This window comes from Castor canadensis, chromosome 13, assembly GCF_047511655.1.
Source record: "Castor canadensis chromosome 13, mCasCan1.hap1v2, whole genome shotgun sequence".
In the NCBI taxonomy this organism is placed as follows: domain Eukaryota; kingdom Metazoa; phylum Chordata; class Mammalia; order Rodentia; family Castoridae; genus Castor; species Castor canadensis.
The window spans coordinates 22,527,782-22,544,454 of NC_133398.1; the positions used below are offsets into that span (position 1 = coordinate 22,527,782).

The 16,673-nt window shown below is 40.2% G+C and overlaps 1 protein-coding gene across 3 annotated transcripts in view; it reads left to right on the forward strand.

Moving 5' to 3' along the window:
* Positions 1-16,673, forward strand: part of Susd1 (sushi domain containing 1) — a 131,324-nt gene that overhangs the window by 63,080 nt on the left and 51,571 nt on the right. For all 3 annotated transcript variants that reach the window (XM_074051256.1, XM_074051257.1, XM_074051258.1), the window contains exons 7-10: positions 861-958; positions 1,745-1,931; positions 9,674-9,783; positions 11,938-12,130. In XM_074051256.1, coding sequence (XP_073907357.1) covers positions 861-958; positions 1,745-1,931; positions 9,674-9,783; positions 11,938-12,130 — 588 coding nt within the window. The remainder of the gene's footprint in view (positions 1-860; positions 959-1,744; positions 1,932-9,673; positions 9,784-11,937; positions 12,131-16,673) is intronic.

A 16,673-nucleotide genomic window follows, 5' to 3' on the forward strand; every position in this document is an offset into this window, starting at 1 on the left:
TGCTGACCTCATTGCTTAGCCTTAATCATTTCCCAATGCTTGAACACGTAAGGGTTTTCTATATAGAAGGTTATGCCGTTTGTTAATGGCGATAGTTTTACTTCAGGAAATTTAATTTTTAAAGAAGTGAAAAGCTAGATCCCCCTCTATCCTCTACTGTCTGAACAACTTTCTAGGGGTTGGTTGCCTGGGGCCATTGGAAACTGTGTTACCTCTGAGAACCATGACCTGTAAGAATTTGACTTCCTACATTACCAAATTCATTACCTGAATATATGCTGATTACTTCAAAGAAGCAGAGTCCAGAGAAATCATGGCTTTTTATAGTTCTGGATTACATGACTTCTATTAAAGGAATCCTGGGAGAAAGCAGAGACCTTTGGAGAATTACTTAGTTTACCCCAAGCTGCTCTTGAGGAATGGTCTTGCATGGTGACCTATGTCATCTTCCTCTTGGGAACAGCAGTGACTCAAATGAGTGCCCCATCACCTGTTGGAATAAGGAAGACAGATTTGGATCTCACCTTGCATTTATAGGGGAGATTCCACCTTGGTCTTGGGACTCATTCAATCCCACCTGAGTAGACCACCACTGGCATCCAGTAGTCCTTCAGGCTAATCACGGGTTGGAGCTTATCCATCCTTTTCTGCCCAGTCAGGCAGTGGGCCTGACTCATTCACGATGACAGGAAGTTGGTAATTGGCCTTAGGTAACTTATTTATTATCTGAATCAGAACATGAGTGGTAACCAGCAGAGATAACCAGCTGGGCTGATAAACTGATCTCCATTACAGTTTTTCCAAAGCTCATTGATGCATTTCAGAAGCTGACTCTCTCTCTCTCTCTTTTTCTGTTCTAGAAACAGTGACGGAAATTAATGATGTATCAGTGTTCAATAACACCTGTATGAGGTGGCAAATTAGCTCAGGAAGAATAGACTCTAAGATTGAATATGTGGTAAGTGAAAAGATCTACTTCTTCCTGGTGGGGCAGAAATAGTAACCCATGGGAATGTGAGTCAGAAGGACTTACTTCCATAAGAACTTCTCAGTTTAAGAGCTTTTCAGTCCCCTTGCTATGGAAAAAAAAAAAAAAGCAAAAGGAATTTTCAAGCTAGCTAGATTATTTATTTATTTATTTGGCAGTATTGGGGTTCACTCTACCATTGGAGCTATGCTTCCAGCTTTTTTTTGCTTCAGTTATTTTTCAAGTAGGTTTGCCAGGGGCTGACCTCCGAAGGCACTCCTCCTGATCTCCACCTCCCAAGTAGCTGGGATTATAGGCATGAGAACATGCCCAGCTTGCTTTGTTATTTTATATTTAATGTTTAAGATATTTGTGACTCAACAGGGTGTATATGTGGGGGGATGCATTTATATTTGGCATCCTTGTTAGTGCTTATTTCCATGCACTTGTACTTCACTTCTCCTGAGCAAGCCTGGAAGCATGAGCTGATGTGGTGACAGAATCCAGCAAGCGAGCAGTCCTCAGGTTGGGACTGCGATCCTTTCTTTGTGGGCAGGATAGCACTCCCAGAGAGAGTCCTGATTTACATCACTGCTCAGGGTTTAATGCTTACAGGGGTGGTAAGGTCTTCTCTTTGGAACTCCGATGCAAAGGTCGACCTTGCTTATCCTCTCAGGCTGAGCAGTGCTGTGTCAGATGGGTGGTAGGAGGATAGGATTCAGCTGAGGTCTCAGTTGTTCTGACCGGGGTCATGGTGTTCTCTTTCCTTTCCCAAAGATATACATAAAAGGAAAACGGTTGGCCCCTGTGGAGTCAGTTCATGAAGAGACTATCAACTTGACCACAGACAGCAGGACCCCACAAGTGTGCCTCGACTTGCATCCAGGCACCAACTACACCGTGAGCATTTCCACAGCCCCTCCCAGGCGCTCTGTGCCCGCCATGCTTGGTTTCCAGACATCTGGTAGGTAGAGGGGAAGCCTCATTTCCTCCTAGAGAGTGCTGAGCACGGGTGTGGGAACAGCATCAGCATCAGCTGAGGTTGTGCTGGGCTTAGGTGGGGGAGGATGCCGTTACTCCAGGGGTCAGAAGCAGAGCAGGTCCAGCAGGGGAGAGAGTCTTACTCTGTTGGCACCAGGCTGAGTGGCACTGGTGTATTGGTTCTCTGCTGAGTCCTCAGGTGGGCTGAGACATTTGAAAGAGAACGTTAGGTCATGATGCAGATGATTTGCATCATGATTTTGGATGCAGATATCCAAGGCAGCAGAGGGTCGTGCATCTTACCTTTGGTAGTAAATCCAGATGCCAATTTTCTTTGTTAGCACTGGGGTTTGAACTCAGGGCTTCATGCTTCCATGCAGGAGTTCTACCGCTTGAACTACACTCTGGCCCTGTTTTTTTGCTGTTGATTATTTTTCAGGTAGGGTCTCATAGTTTTTGCCTTGACTTGAACTGTGGTCTTCCTACTTATACCTCCTGAATAGTTGGGATGACAGGTACACACCACCGTGTCCAGCTTTTTTGTTTCTGTTGTTGTTAAGATGGGATCTCGCTAGCTTTTTGCCCAGGCTGGCTTCAAACCATGATTCTTCTTATCTCCGCATTCCGAGTACTTGGGATTACAGGTATGAGGCAGCAGGCCCAGCTTGTTTTTCTGAAGAAGCTTTAAGAAGTAGTAAACTTCATTGCATGTAATTGTTACATGGACTTTTTTAAAAGCAGCATTGTGACAATTACAGTAGATTAATTTAAAAAAAATTCTTATTTAATAATACCTTATAGACAAAGCTTAACATACCATTGGTGTCACTTATTATTTTGAAGGAGTTAAGTTAGTTCTTAAATACCTGTTTGATGTCCTACTTATGAAAATATACCCTGACCCTAAAATATTGCTGCCACTAGGCATTGGGCAGAGATAATCAAAGTCTGTCAATCTTAACAATATAAAACCATCTATGAAATTACACAAATTGGGCCTCTTCTTGAGACTTGTATATAAATAAAATAAAATAATTTCTTTTGAAGTAATACATAGGGAAGATATGAAAATTAATATGTAATCAATTAGAGAAATGTTACACAATCAATAATAAATTGCCACGGATTTGTAGGGATATATCTTCTTTAAAAGATCATTTGTACCTGTGAGTCAGAATGAGTTTGCTGTTCAGTGTCAGTGTTTGTTATCTGGTGACCCTTCATGTGACTTTCCACTGGGAAAAATGTGGTCTTTGGAGTCATATAGACTTGGCTTTGCATCTCAATTCTGAGGGTTGAAGAGATGGGTGTGACCATAGCTGAGTTATTTAATGTCTCTCCCCTTTTTCCTCTGCCTGACATTTTAAATGGAGCTACATTAAATTTGTAGGTTAATCTAGGGAGAGTTAGGATTTTTATTGCATCATCCCAACTAGGAGGCAAATATATCTCCACCTTTCCTGGCATCTACTCCTGTCTTCTGCTCACTTACGCCCTGTTGTAAAGACTTGTCTTCCTCTCTCCATAGAGCCTGCACAGTTGCTGTTTGATTTCCTTATCAGGGTTTTGCAAGTTCCTTTAAAATTAAATAGAAAGCTTTCCATAGGTATACATTTTTTGCTCTGGAAAACTTTACACCACTTTGGAATTATTCCCTTCCTTTAACATTGGAAAGATTTGATCATAAGATTGTTTAAAGTTTTGCCCCTTTAGAGAGATGACTCTGACAACTTTGTCAATTTTTCTTTTCTTCTTCTTTTTTTTGGAAGTACTGGGGCTTGAACTCCGGGACTCGCACTTGTTAGGGAAGTGCTCTACCACTTGAACTATACCTCCAGCCTAACTTAGTCAATTTCTTCCATGATTTTTGGTCAGTTTGTTTTTCCTAGATTTTCTTGAGTCAATTTGTATAATTTATATTTCCCTTAAAATATCCATTTGTTTGGGATTTTAAATATATTAGCGCAATGTCATGTGGAATATTGGTTTATAGCCCCCTTGAAGCTGCAAATAACCCCAGGTTATTCTGATTCCTATTTTTGTTTTTCTCTTCCTTTAAAAATTGATTTCCATTTTTTTTTTTTGTGGTACTTTGGCTTGAACTCAGGGCCTACACCTTGAGCCTCTCCACCAGCCTTCTTGTGTGGGTTTTTTCGAGATACTCTCATGAACTATTTGCCTGGGCTGGCTTGGAATAGCAGTCCTCCTGATCTTACGTTGTCTGCTTTATTATTCTTCTTTTCTTCCAAAGTATGAACTTTTGGGTTTTAAAAATTGTTTTCTCATTTTTAAACTCATTTTATTTCCATCTCCATGCTTCGCTTAAATTGTTTATATTGTCCTACTTCTAAGGTTTTTTTGTTTGGTGGGGAGGAGAGATAGTGTTTTTCTACATAGGCCAGCCCTGACTTCAAACTCTTGACCTTCCCACTTCCCCATCAAGAATGCTGGGATTATAGGTATGGGTTTCCATTTCTGAATTCTTGAGCTGGATGCATAACTCAACTTATTCCCATTCTTTCCTGTTTGATAGTAAAGGTCTTTCAGAGCTTCCTTCTCCATTGTGAATTTGAGCTTTGGTAGAACCCTTTAGGCATTGGTACATATTCTCTTTACTTTCAAGGGATTATAAAATTGCTATTCTGATTTTCCTTTGGGTTGAAAAATTATTTTGGAGTGTGTTCATATCTGTTCTCTTTATCCTTATTTTCAAAGCATTATATAATTGCTTTGAAATTTGACATTTCCTTTAATTGAAGAATTAATTATAATTGTGTCATACAAGTGGTAGTTTTTGTTGTTGTTTTTGTTTGTTTGAGACAGGGTCTCTCTATGGCCTTGAACTCGTTCGTGATCCTCCTACCTCAGCCTCCTGAGTGCTAGGATTATGGATGTGTACTACTATGCTCAGCTTACCTTTTTCTTTTTAATGTTTATACTTTATTGTTAATTTCTAGTTTCATTACATTTTGATACACTTTGAAGGATTTATTGACATTTTCTTGGGCATTACTACTTTGTCAAGTTTTTTCATTTCAGTAGCTGCCAGATAAGGTAGTATTTGGATGAAGGTGGAATGAGATCTACTTCATTAGGTTATTCAGAACTTCTGTTTTGTTTGTTTCTTGTTTTTCTTACTTGGATTGCCATTTTTCTCAGCTTTTCTTACAAATTCTAATTGGTTTGCCTCACTCGTGTTGATGTTATGACATTTAGTTCATGATGCAACTTACAGATTTTTTTCTCTAGTAGCAAATGGCTCACTTCTTTCTGTTTACTGTTGTTTGCTCTGAATTATACTTCAATAGGAATATTGGTTTTCTTGATTTCTTTGTGCTTATGTTTGCATGATAGGACCTCACCCCCCTTGTCTTCTCCAAAGCTTTCTGGGTAACACTGCTGGAGATGTACACCAGAGGTTAGCATGCTGACAGCCTTTCTGGAAAAAGGTTTGCTCCTGAGTAGATAAGTTAATAAGGTTACATTCTTGTTACCTGTGATACGATTTTTCCTTCCTTCTGACATCTTGCTTTAATTTTTATACTATTTTCCTATGTCTTTTGTTTTATCTCTTTTGCTGCATAGTTTCTTCTTCAGTGAGTCAGACAGTACAGATTTTGTTTTTATTCTACATTTGATCACATTAAAAAGAAACTATTTGGGTTTATACGTCTCTGATTCCTGTGTTAAAACTGGAATAATGTTAACTTCTCCCTGAATAGATGAGGAAGTTGCTAGAATTCTTGCTTTTATTTCTTTTCCTCTCCCTTTCTATATGTTGTCAGTTTAATGTGGCATTTTATTTTCATTTTCATTTTATTTTATTGATTTATAGCAATGTTTACAGCAGTTATTTAACCCAAAGTATATGTTTTAAGTTCCAGTGCTTTCTGCCACTGTTTTTATGCCACTTTCTCTGTTTTCACTTCTCTGTCTGACAATCTGCCTTTTCCTCACCTTGGGGATGTGTTACTTTCTGAACCCATGATTTTCAGAAAATCTCTTTTTTGTCTTCACAGGTGGATGAGAGCTTGAGTGAAGATAAAATTCTTGAGTCATAAACTTTTGTTCTCAGAATTCTATAAGCAATTCACATTGACTTTGGCAATTTAAAGCTTTTGACTTTCTTTCTTCCTTCCTTATTTTGGGGGGTGGGCCCGTGTTAAAGATTGAACCCAGGGGTTTGTGCATGCTAACAGGTGCTCCACCACAGAGCCACATTCTCAGCCTGTTTTTTTTTTTTTTTTAAATCTTATGTAGGTAATCTGATTTTCAGCTTGGATATCATAAAGGCTTCCTTTAGCAATCAATTCAGGACATTAATTAATAATTTATTTATGTACCTTATAAATGTCTACTGATTACTTATTATGTGTCTGGCATTGTAGATAGTGGGAGTTCAAAAGTGAATGAGAGAGAGATCTCTTTTCCTCATGAAATGTCAGTTTGTGGGGATTTAAGTGTTGATGTAGCTTCCTGAATTTTCCTAATTAGTGATTTTTTTATCTTTAGATTTTGGTCTAAATACACACTAGGAACGTTTTCTTTTATTGTCTGTGATCTGTGCTTTTTGTCTTAAGGTTTGTTTTGACTCTTCCAATACTCTGATTAATGTCCGTGTCTTTTCCCTTTGCCTTCTGGGAGGATGTATCAAGTTTGTTTTCCACTGCATTTCTATGTGCTCCTATGCATCGACATTTCCAGTCCTGAGAGCTTTAGCTTTTCCAACCCACTTTCTGTTGTGTACTTTCCTTTCGTCCCCCACCCTCTCATCTACTTCCCTTTTCATTTCTGCCTCTCTCTACCAGTTTCCTTTCTACTACCACATTTTTTTAGTATCTCGTCCTTCATGTGTTGTTAGAATCTGTCCTCACTAGTTTGTTCGTTTGTTTGGTAGCACTGGAGACTGAACTCAGGGCTACCACTTGAGCCACACCTTCAATCCAGCATCCATTGTTAAATGTTTTTGTTAAAAGTACAAAAATAGGTGCTGCCTAGTTTTACCATCATTTTGCTCAATTCTTTTTATCAAACCAGGTGCTTCCTAAGCCCAGTCTCCCCCTTCTTCCTTCTCCTCTTTTTTTTTTTTTTTTTTGCCGTGGGGAAAGAATCTCATTTACTTATCTTGGGAAGATGAAAGTTCTGTCTAGGACTGATATTTCCTCATAATAAAACGGATGGCATTCCCTTTGATCTCATGTTTTACTGGCTAATGTTAGTATGCTTTTCTCAGATCTCCTTGTGAAGGATCTACTGCTGGTTGGGTAAGCCGACCTCCTTTGGGGAGCAGCTGTGGGGAGGCTACTGCCCTGCGCTTTGTTTCTGAGCACCTTGCTATCTTGGCACTGCCTGGCTTCATTATGGTGCTGTAGCACTGAGGTAGCAAAGCAGTGAGTCTCTCCTTCCATCAACCCAGGCTTCCTGTCAAGAGAGTCCTCTGGATCCCAAGATCTCTGCTTTGAAGTCCTTCTTACTGCTGATCTCCAGTGTGCTAAGGAATGACTATTAATATTATTATTAACAACAATAGGAATGGATATGCATTTTTCCCTGGCTGCCTATCAGAATTTCCTGGTCATTTTAACACACACACACACACACACACACACACACACACACACACACACGTCCAAGCATTCCTTCAGATCTGCTGCATCTGGGTAACTCTGATGGTTCAGTCTGGTTTAGGAGTCACTGGGCTGAATGGCTCCATAAGAAAACTCATCGCTGATCCGTCCTGTGGCCTGTCTGGCTTCCTCCTTGGGCTCCAGTTCTCCCCAGTTCCTTCCTTTGAAATTTGGAGACCATGATCCTTTGGGTAAGAGGCAGGTTGCATGGAAGCTCTCTGTCTCCCTTCAGCCTGGTCTTTTCTACACTATGCTAAGCAGAAATGCCGTCATGTGTCTTGTATATGGCAACCACCTTTCTTTCCAACACAGATGCAAATTTTGACCCATTTTTACTTATTCTCAGTCACTTATGTCAGCAGTGGGTGTAGAAAGTGGAAGCCAGATGCCTGTGTTCACATTACCATCTTCCCCTGAACTCAGACTGTAATGGCTATATTATGTATCTCGAGTGGGAACTGTGCAAACGGTACTTCTGCTCATGTGTACAGACATAGACTTTATGTACTGTTTCCTATGTACATGCTTACATACATTTCTTATGTATACATTTGGTGTTCTCATATTAAATGCATACACGTGTCTATTTTTTTTTCTCCGATGTCTTAAAAAGTGTGAAATTCGGGCACCCGTGACTCACATCTGTAATCCTAGCTACATGGGAGATTGAGATCCAGAGGATTGTGGTTCATGGTCAGCCCAAGCAAATAATTCGAGAGACCCTATCTGTAAAATAACCATCTTCAAAGTACCAGAGCCACACTGCAGGTGTGGCTCAAGCAGTAGTGCGCCTGCTTTGTAGGTGTAAAGCCTGAGTTCAAAACCCCAATCCCACCAAAAAAATGAAAAGAAATAAAAGTTGTGAAGATAGAGGAGAACACATATGACAGGTTTTCTAACTCTCTCATAGCCACAGTTTTACCTTTCCCATTTACAGTCAGGAATGTTTTCTCTCAGTTAATTGCCCTGTGCTACATATGCTAGTGATATTGAAGATGCTGTGAAAATTCTGATTTTGACAGAAGAATTTGTTGCTATCATTAATACATCTTGGATGGCAGAGACTCCCGTGTGAGAAATGCCCACTTAAAGGTAGTTGTAAAATAGCTTCTTTCTTAAAAAGTTTTAAAGTAGACATTTAAACTTTTTTTGGGGGACTGGAGGTGCATGCAGCTCAGTGATAGAGGGCGTGCTTTGCATCTGCAAGACCGTGGGTTTGATTCCCCAGCATCACAAAAAGCAAGAACCCCCACCCTATTTTTTTCTATTGGTAGAAAATGTAGAGCCTTGTTTATTAGGAAGTTTGCTTTTCTTCTTTAAAAATTATCATGTTACTCCTGGGCTCTCTGTTGAGTTCCTTAATTCATTGTAAGAAACCTCTTCTTTTTGACTACATTAAAACAATAAAACATTGCAGTGACGGTTTTGATGGCAGGAGATTTGAGGTGAGTCTATCTGATGGTTGAAACAGTCTGCATTCTGATGTTTTTATTACCTTAGCTGAGCACTGCAAGTGCCTTTGCAAGTACTGTGTTCTGTGAGAGTGAATTTCTTCTCACCTGTTTATCTCTTTGCTGGTCATTTGTCAGGATGGAAAGTGCCAGCTCTGAGACTTCACCCATGGCCTTGATTGTTATTCATCCTTTTCCTTGTTCCCAGAATTCCTGCTTACTGGTATGGGTACTCATGACATTTTACTATGGACTATCCAAGTGATAGAGTTGACTTTCTACCTGGATCCCAGCTTATTTGGTTACAGCAAGACTTAAATACTGCATTTGGCTCTCCCAGTAGCCTGTGGTGTAAGAAGTTGTGGATTTATTGCCATACATCATGGCGGACATTTGTTATCCCAGCACTCAGGAGGCTGAGGCTGGAGGTTCATGGGTTCAAGGTCAGCCTGGGCTACATAGTGAGTTCCAAGCCAAAAAAAGTTTTAGAGCCAAGGCTTGAAGCTAAGTTTGCTGATGCCGAATTTAATGCTGTTCCTGTTAAACATCCTAGCAGCTCTGTCAAGGTGTTAGAGTTCACTTGTTCTTAGTCCTGGTGTTTTGCTAAGATGATATGGCCTTTCTGTGTGTTCTCTCTTGTCTTTTAGAAGATGAGCTCTTAGAAGATGATGGAATTTTCAATGTTTCAATATTGAATGAAACTTGTTTGAAATTGGAAAGTCATTCTAGGAAGGCTGGATCAGAACAAACGTACCAAGTAAGAAGATCTGTGCTCTCTGTCGTAGAATTGGTCAGTTTAAACTTTGCATGATCTCCAAGTGGGTATCCAGAGTGTTTAAAAACTACTAATGGAATGAACTTCTAGACGTTTTATGGTTTTGTTTCCAGAGATGGATGTTAGACATGAGATGGATATGAGGATCTAAATGAAAGACACCGTATTTGGTGACTTTCTCTCATTTTCGCTGCCTGGTATTTCACACTTCTATTATATTCTAGCGCATTTAATAATCATAGCTTATTTCACCATCAAATCCATATTTTTGGCATGGTTTTTAAGGAACTCATTGCATGGCTATCAGCTCTGATTTAACTTGATGTTTCTTTTGAACACCACAAGTCAACTCCTGAAGTAAATTCAGGCAGAAATTGTGTCCTTTTGTGTCATTTTGCAGTGCCAACCAAATCATCTGGCAGAGAGCAGTAAGTAGTAAATTAAAATTAATTATGTATTCCATAACCATTTACAAAATAAATCACCTAGAGGGACCCAGAAGTAATTCAAATGAATAGAAATCTACAAATAGAGAGGTAACTTCAATATGGTATAGTGAATGCTTTGATAAAAAATAAATAATGGAATGGAAAGGCATGTGTGTGTATGTGTGTGTGTGTGTGTGTGTGTGAGTGTGTGTCCAGGTACAATTTTTTTAAATAAGAAGCAAAGACCATGCTGAGTCTAGAAAATGAATTGGAATTAGCCAGTCACAGGAGCTGGGATGACGACGGGAAGGGCATCGTGGGCCAGTAGAGTAGCATATTGTCTGAGGAAGCGAAGGCAAGTGGGAAAAAGATGAGGCAAAACCTAATCAGTGACCATGTCATGAGAAGCCCTGTGTGCTTGGATTTTATTTTGATGTCTACGTGGAGCCACCGAGGTTCTGTTTTGGTTTGTTTTTAGTGGGGTTGGGGATGGATTTGCCTTGCACATGCTAGGCAGGAGCTCTACCAAGGAGCTTCATCCTCAGCCCTTCCATGAGCCATTTTCAGCAGGCAAGTGAAACATTCAAATTTCCATATTAGAAAGAACCGTGGGGCTATAAATACATTCGAGGATCCAAATAATTTAATTTGTGATAAAGATGATTTTTCAAATCAGTAGACAAAGGAAGGTTTATTCAATAAATGACTCTGGGAAAACTAGTTAACTACTCAGTTAAGAAAATAAATGATTCTTACTTCATACCTGACACTAAAATGATTAAAAAGTGAGATTGAGAAAACTGCTATTTTTATATGTTAGACAAAGATAAATATATAACATGGAATACTCTTAAATCCACTGGGAAAAAAGTGGACATTCAAAAGCAGTTTATAGGGCTGGGAGCTTGGCTCAGGTGGTAGAATGCTTACCTAGCATGCATAAGGCCCTGGTTCAATCCCTCGTATCACCAAAAACAGACAAAGAAAAGCTGTTTGCATAAGAGAATATGCATATTGCCCAGGTACACATGAATACATGTTATAGCTTACTTGTAAGTGATCCCAAGAATAGGATCTCGGGGAGAACTGCTCTGATGACGTGAAGTGGAGGAAGTTCCCAGCAGTGAGCTCTAAGTGGCCAGTTTTGATGGCTTATGTATAAGGGCACAATTTATTCAAGAGAATTCAAGGAGTTAGAGAGAGGAATCTTTTGAGCCAGTTGTCATGGATGACCTGGAAGATTGATGGGGAGGACTCAGTGATTGACAGCGATGAGGAAGGGTGGGTGGAGGGTGGTCTGGCCAATAACACAAGCATCAATGGACTAAAAACATGGTCTTTACAGAGAATTTGCAGATTGATCGAGAGCTGGTCATACATGACTTCTAGGAATCTTCACTAGTGTTTCCACTAGAACTCCCTTTTTCTGCTGCTTGAGTGGCTGTGGGTTGAGTATGATTGGGTAAGCAGTGTGTATCTGTGGCCCCCACAGCTTGCTTATCTGAGCTTTCAGGGGAAAGATCAAGTGAAGTACCCTTGCACTATTGCTTTAAATACATAACCAAATACATAGCTTGCTCTTGTATTAAAAACGACTCTAAGATAAATGGAAGGAACTTTCCTGCTCTATCTCCGTTTTCCTTATAGTCTGGGCATCTATAAGACAGCAGGAAATCTAATGCAACATTCTCTTTTAATCTCATGACAGTTTCAAGTTCTGGGTCAAAGATGGTATCTCGATAACTTTCATCATGCAATTGCATTTAACTTGACAACGACAGAACGAGCTGTGGAAGTGTGTTTGGATCTGTACCCAGCCACCCATTATTCAGTGAATGTCACCCTACGGGGACCTCCTGAGCAGCACTCAGTGCAAATAACCATGACAACTGCGCCAACAGGTAGGGGTACATGCATTTCTGTCTTGTATCTCAAGACAACAAATTAAATATGTGAATGGAACAGTACAGTGTGGGAGAGCACAAAGGATGGAATTAAGAGCATTGGGTTCTAGCTCTAACAAGAAACCAGCTTCATCTGGGGTTCAGATGCGCAAATCTTAGCAGTTAGTCACTTCTCGACAGGGTTCTGGCTCATAGAGGCTACAGATAGAGAACAGGCTACTTTTCGGGGGATCCTTGGTAATCCTAGATTGAGAATTCTGTAAGGCCTTTTATCTCATGCTCCAAATTTGATACGATGCTAGCCCTAAGGGTATTATATGGACAACTGAAACCAACTTCCAAAAGACTGCAGTGTGATTCCCTACTGTGTTGGGCACTCGCAGAACCAAGGGGCCTCATGTTTGGGCCATGAGTGAGCACATTAACCTGATGTAGAGAGCAGCAGTCTGATGATGGTCAAGCTCCTTGGAAACTCTTCTTTGTGACCTTTTGTGGGAGCCATGTAGAGGCCAGTTGTGTTAACTCTACAGAACCTACCTCTTTCTCCCCTCTCCCTTGTCCCCCTTTCCCCCCCAACTTCTTTTGCTTTAGTTATTTTTCAGATAGGGTCTCACATTTATGTCTGGACCTCCCTGGACCATGATTTTCCTATTTATAATAGTAGTTGGAATGACAGGCATGCATCACCAAGTCCAGTGTTTGTTGGTTGAGATGGGGGGTGGGTCTCAATAACATCCCCCACTAGCCTTGAACTGAAGTCCTCCTGAACTCCGGTTAGGATTATAGGCACAAGCCACTGAGCCTGGCCAACTTTTATTTTTTTAATGGTGAGTCCATCCAAAATCTTCTTTTCGAGCTATTTTGAGATACATATGCATTATTGTTAATTATTTACCCTACTGTGCTATAAAACATCAAAACTTATTCTTCTCATCTGACTGTATGGAATGTTTTTTGATCCTGCATGTCACCCATGTTCAATAGTCTCCGTATCATTTCAGTTTGGAGCACACCTGTCATTCTTATAGTGGCTTTATGAGGCAGGTTTTCTAACTGCATGTACAATTTATGGTCCATGTTGACCTTAAAAATATTTCCCCATAACTGATATCTATACACATTATCTAAGCCCAGATAAAAGATAATAAAGACTATCAATAATTTAACATTGTGTTGCTATTTTTCCATAGAATGATAAATATTTAATAGGATTCTGTGGTTGTAGAGTTATATCTGCACTTTATCTGTTTCTCTTATGCATCATTAGCTTGCGGAGATCTTAGTTGTAGTTGGTGGGGCCAGAAATTGGCATATATTTTACATGGAATATCCAGTCATCTCTAATGCCACATATGGGGAGGGTAAAAAAATTTCTTTTAGGTTGGGCACTGGTGGCTCACGCCTGTAATCCTAGCAACTCAGGAGGCAGAGTTCAGGAGGATTGTGGTTCAAAACCAGCCCCTGGAAAATAGTTTGCAAGACCCTATTCTCGAAAACGCCCATCACAAAAAAAAGGGCTGGTGGAGTGGTTCAAGGTGTAGGCCCTGAGTTCAAGCCCCAGTACCGCAAAAAAAAAAAAAAAAAAAAATTAAGATAATGACATTGTTGGGCTGGCAGAGTGGCTCAGGTGGTACAGTGCCTGCCTAGCAAATGTAAAGACCTGAGTTCAAGCCCCAGTAACATGCACACACACACGCTCACACACACAGAACAAAAAATAATGACACTGTCAATCCAGCTGGGTAGGACCATACCATTTTCTTTATTCAGACAGATGAATAAGTTATTTAGACCTGGTGCCTCTACTAATGGTCCTAAATCACTCTGAAGGCAGTAGATTAGTCTCAGTCTTCTCAAGACTTGTGTACCGATGAAGGTTCCCTCCTATGCTCAAAACAGAGGAAAGATTACAACACTTGTTAGTCTAAAATACCTGCTTTGGCCTGAGCGTTTGTCTCCTCAAAAACTCATGTTGAAACTTCCCCAAATCACAGGTTAATGGTATTTGGAGGTCGGGCCTTTGGGAAGTAATTAGTATTAGATGAGGTCGTGGGGTAGGATGCCATGTTTGCACTAGTGACTGTAAGAGAAGGAAGAGAGAGCCAAGTTAGCAAGCTTGTTCTGTCTCAACACGTGATGGGGGCCTTCTGCCCTGCTGTGAGCCTCTCCAGATCCTGAGTGCAGGCCAGTGTCAGGCTTCAGAATCATGGCTCAATGAGCCTTTTCCTTATGATTTACCCAGTGTGTGGTAGGCAGTTAGAGCAACAGGAAGTGGACTAATACAATATCCACTAAAACATGGCAAAGGAAAGCTAACTCTAAGTTATTATTTTAAAGTGTAATTTACTTGTAACCTTTCAACTTGATAAAATTTAAAGTCTGTCCCTGTCTGTTTCTCTCTCTCTCTCTGAAGTCTTGTTCTCACTCTTTCCCTGAAATATATCCCATCTGGTCATGGCGTATTATTTTCTTATGTGGTGCTGGATTCTGTTTGGTAATGTTTTCTTTAGTATTTTTGATGTTGGTCGATAATTTTCTCCTTTTTGTATCATCTTTATCACATTTAGCTATCAGTATTTTCCTTGCTTCAAAAATTGAATTTGAGCTGGGCGCTGATGGCTTGTTCCTGTAATCCGAGTTTCTTAAGAGGCAGAGATCAGGAGGATCATGGTTTGAGGCCAGCCCGGGCAAATAGTTCTCAAAACTCTAACTTAGAAAAAACCCAACACAAGATGGACCTCATATACCTTATGAAAGAGAACAAAGAAACCTCTTGCAATTTTTAAGTGGGGCAGGGAGGGCTTGAGGGGGAGAGAGGATGGGGGCAATGTAACCAATGTACAATGTAAGCCTATTTGGAATTGTCAATATGCATCCCCCCTGTATAACAAATATATCCTAATAAAAATTTTATAATAAAAAAAGAAAAAAACAAAAAAGAGAGAAAGAAATATAAAAAGTTACCAAAAGCAAAATTAATTATAATGGTCTGTTTGGAAAGCTACATGGGATAATAAGAGGCTTTGCTGAAGGATTTGCTGGCTGAAAAAACTGTCCAATAAACAAACAAACAAAAACATCACACAAAGGGCTAGTGGAGTGCCTCAGTGGTAGAGCACCTGCCTAGTAAGTGTGATGCCCCGAGTTCAAACCCCAGTGCCATCACCAACTACAAAAAGGAATTTAAAAGTGTTTCTTCATTATTTATGCTTCAGGACAATTCATATAGCATTTACACTGTCCAAATAAGTGAACAGTTTGGTAGAATTCCTAAAATTCTGAGAAACAATCTTGGTATGGGGCTCTTTGGTGTTCCTTGATAACTTCTTCCATTTTTTTCCTATGGAAATTGGTGTAAAGGCTTTATATATTTAATGGGTCAATTTTGGTAAGTTGTATTTTCCTAAGTCTACCTACTTCATCTAATTTTTAAACTTTTTGTGCAGTAGTCTGCAACATCACCCTGTTTGACATTTCCCTCCATCTTTTTCAAGGATTACCTCTCCTTTGTTTTCATTTTCTATCTTTTTTTCTAGATGAAGTTAGCTGGTGATTTAGTTTATCAGTGTAGTCATTTCAGTATCCACAGGGAATTGGTTCCAGGATCCCTACAGATACCCAAGTCTGAAGCTGCTCAAGTCTTTGTATAAAATGCATATTAGCATACAACCCACAAACATCCTACTGTATTCTTGAAACATCTCTAGATTACTTATAACACCTTTCTGTGTTAGTTAGCTTTCCACTGCTGTGACAGAATGCCTGACATAAACAACTTAAAAGGAGGGGGGAGGTTGGATGCAGTGGTTCACCCCTGGAACACAAGCTACTTGAGTGGTAGAGATTTAGAAGTTTGCAGTTCAAAGTCAGCCCAGGCAAAAAGTTAGCAAGACCCTCATCTTAACAACAACAAAAAAGCTGGGCAATGGTGGTACACATCTGTAATCTCAGCTACATGGGAGACATAAGTAGAAGGAACATAATTCAGGCCAGTCCAGCCCCACTAAAAAAATGCAAGACTCTAAAAAATAACTAAAGCAAAAAGGGCTAGAAGTGTGGTTCAAATGATGGAGTAGCTGCCTAGCAAGCACAAGACCCTGAGTTCAAACTAGAGTACTGCAGAAAAAGAAAGAAAGAAAGGAAGGGAGGGAGGGAGGGAGAAGGGAGGGAGGGAGGGAGGGAGGGAGAAAGGAAGGAAGGAAGGAAGGAAACAAAGGGAAAGATTTACTTTAGCTCATGGTTTCAGAGGTTCGTTCCATTATGGCTGACTCTGCAGTGAGGCAGAACATGGAGGTGGGAGCATGGGGGCTGCTCACCTTATGGCAGACAGGAAGCAGGAGAAGGAACACAGGCTGGAACCAGGGCAAGATATATCCCCAAGGATGTACCACTAGTGGCCTGCTTCTGCCAACCAGGCCCACCTTCTAATTTTCACCTCCTCCCAATAAGCCATTTGATTATGACTCCTTAATGGATTAATTCATTGGTTAGGTCAGAGCCTTCAGGATCCAATCACTTCCCCATAGCCCATCAGCTAGCA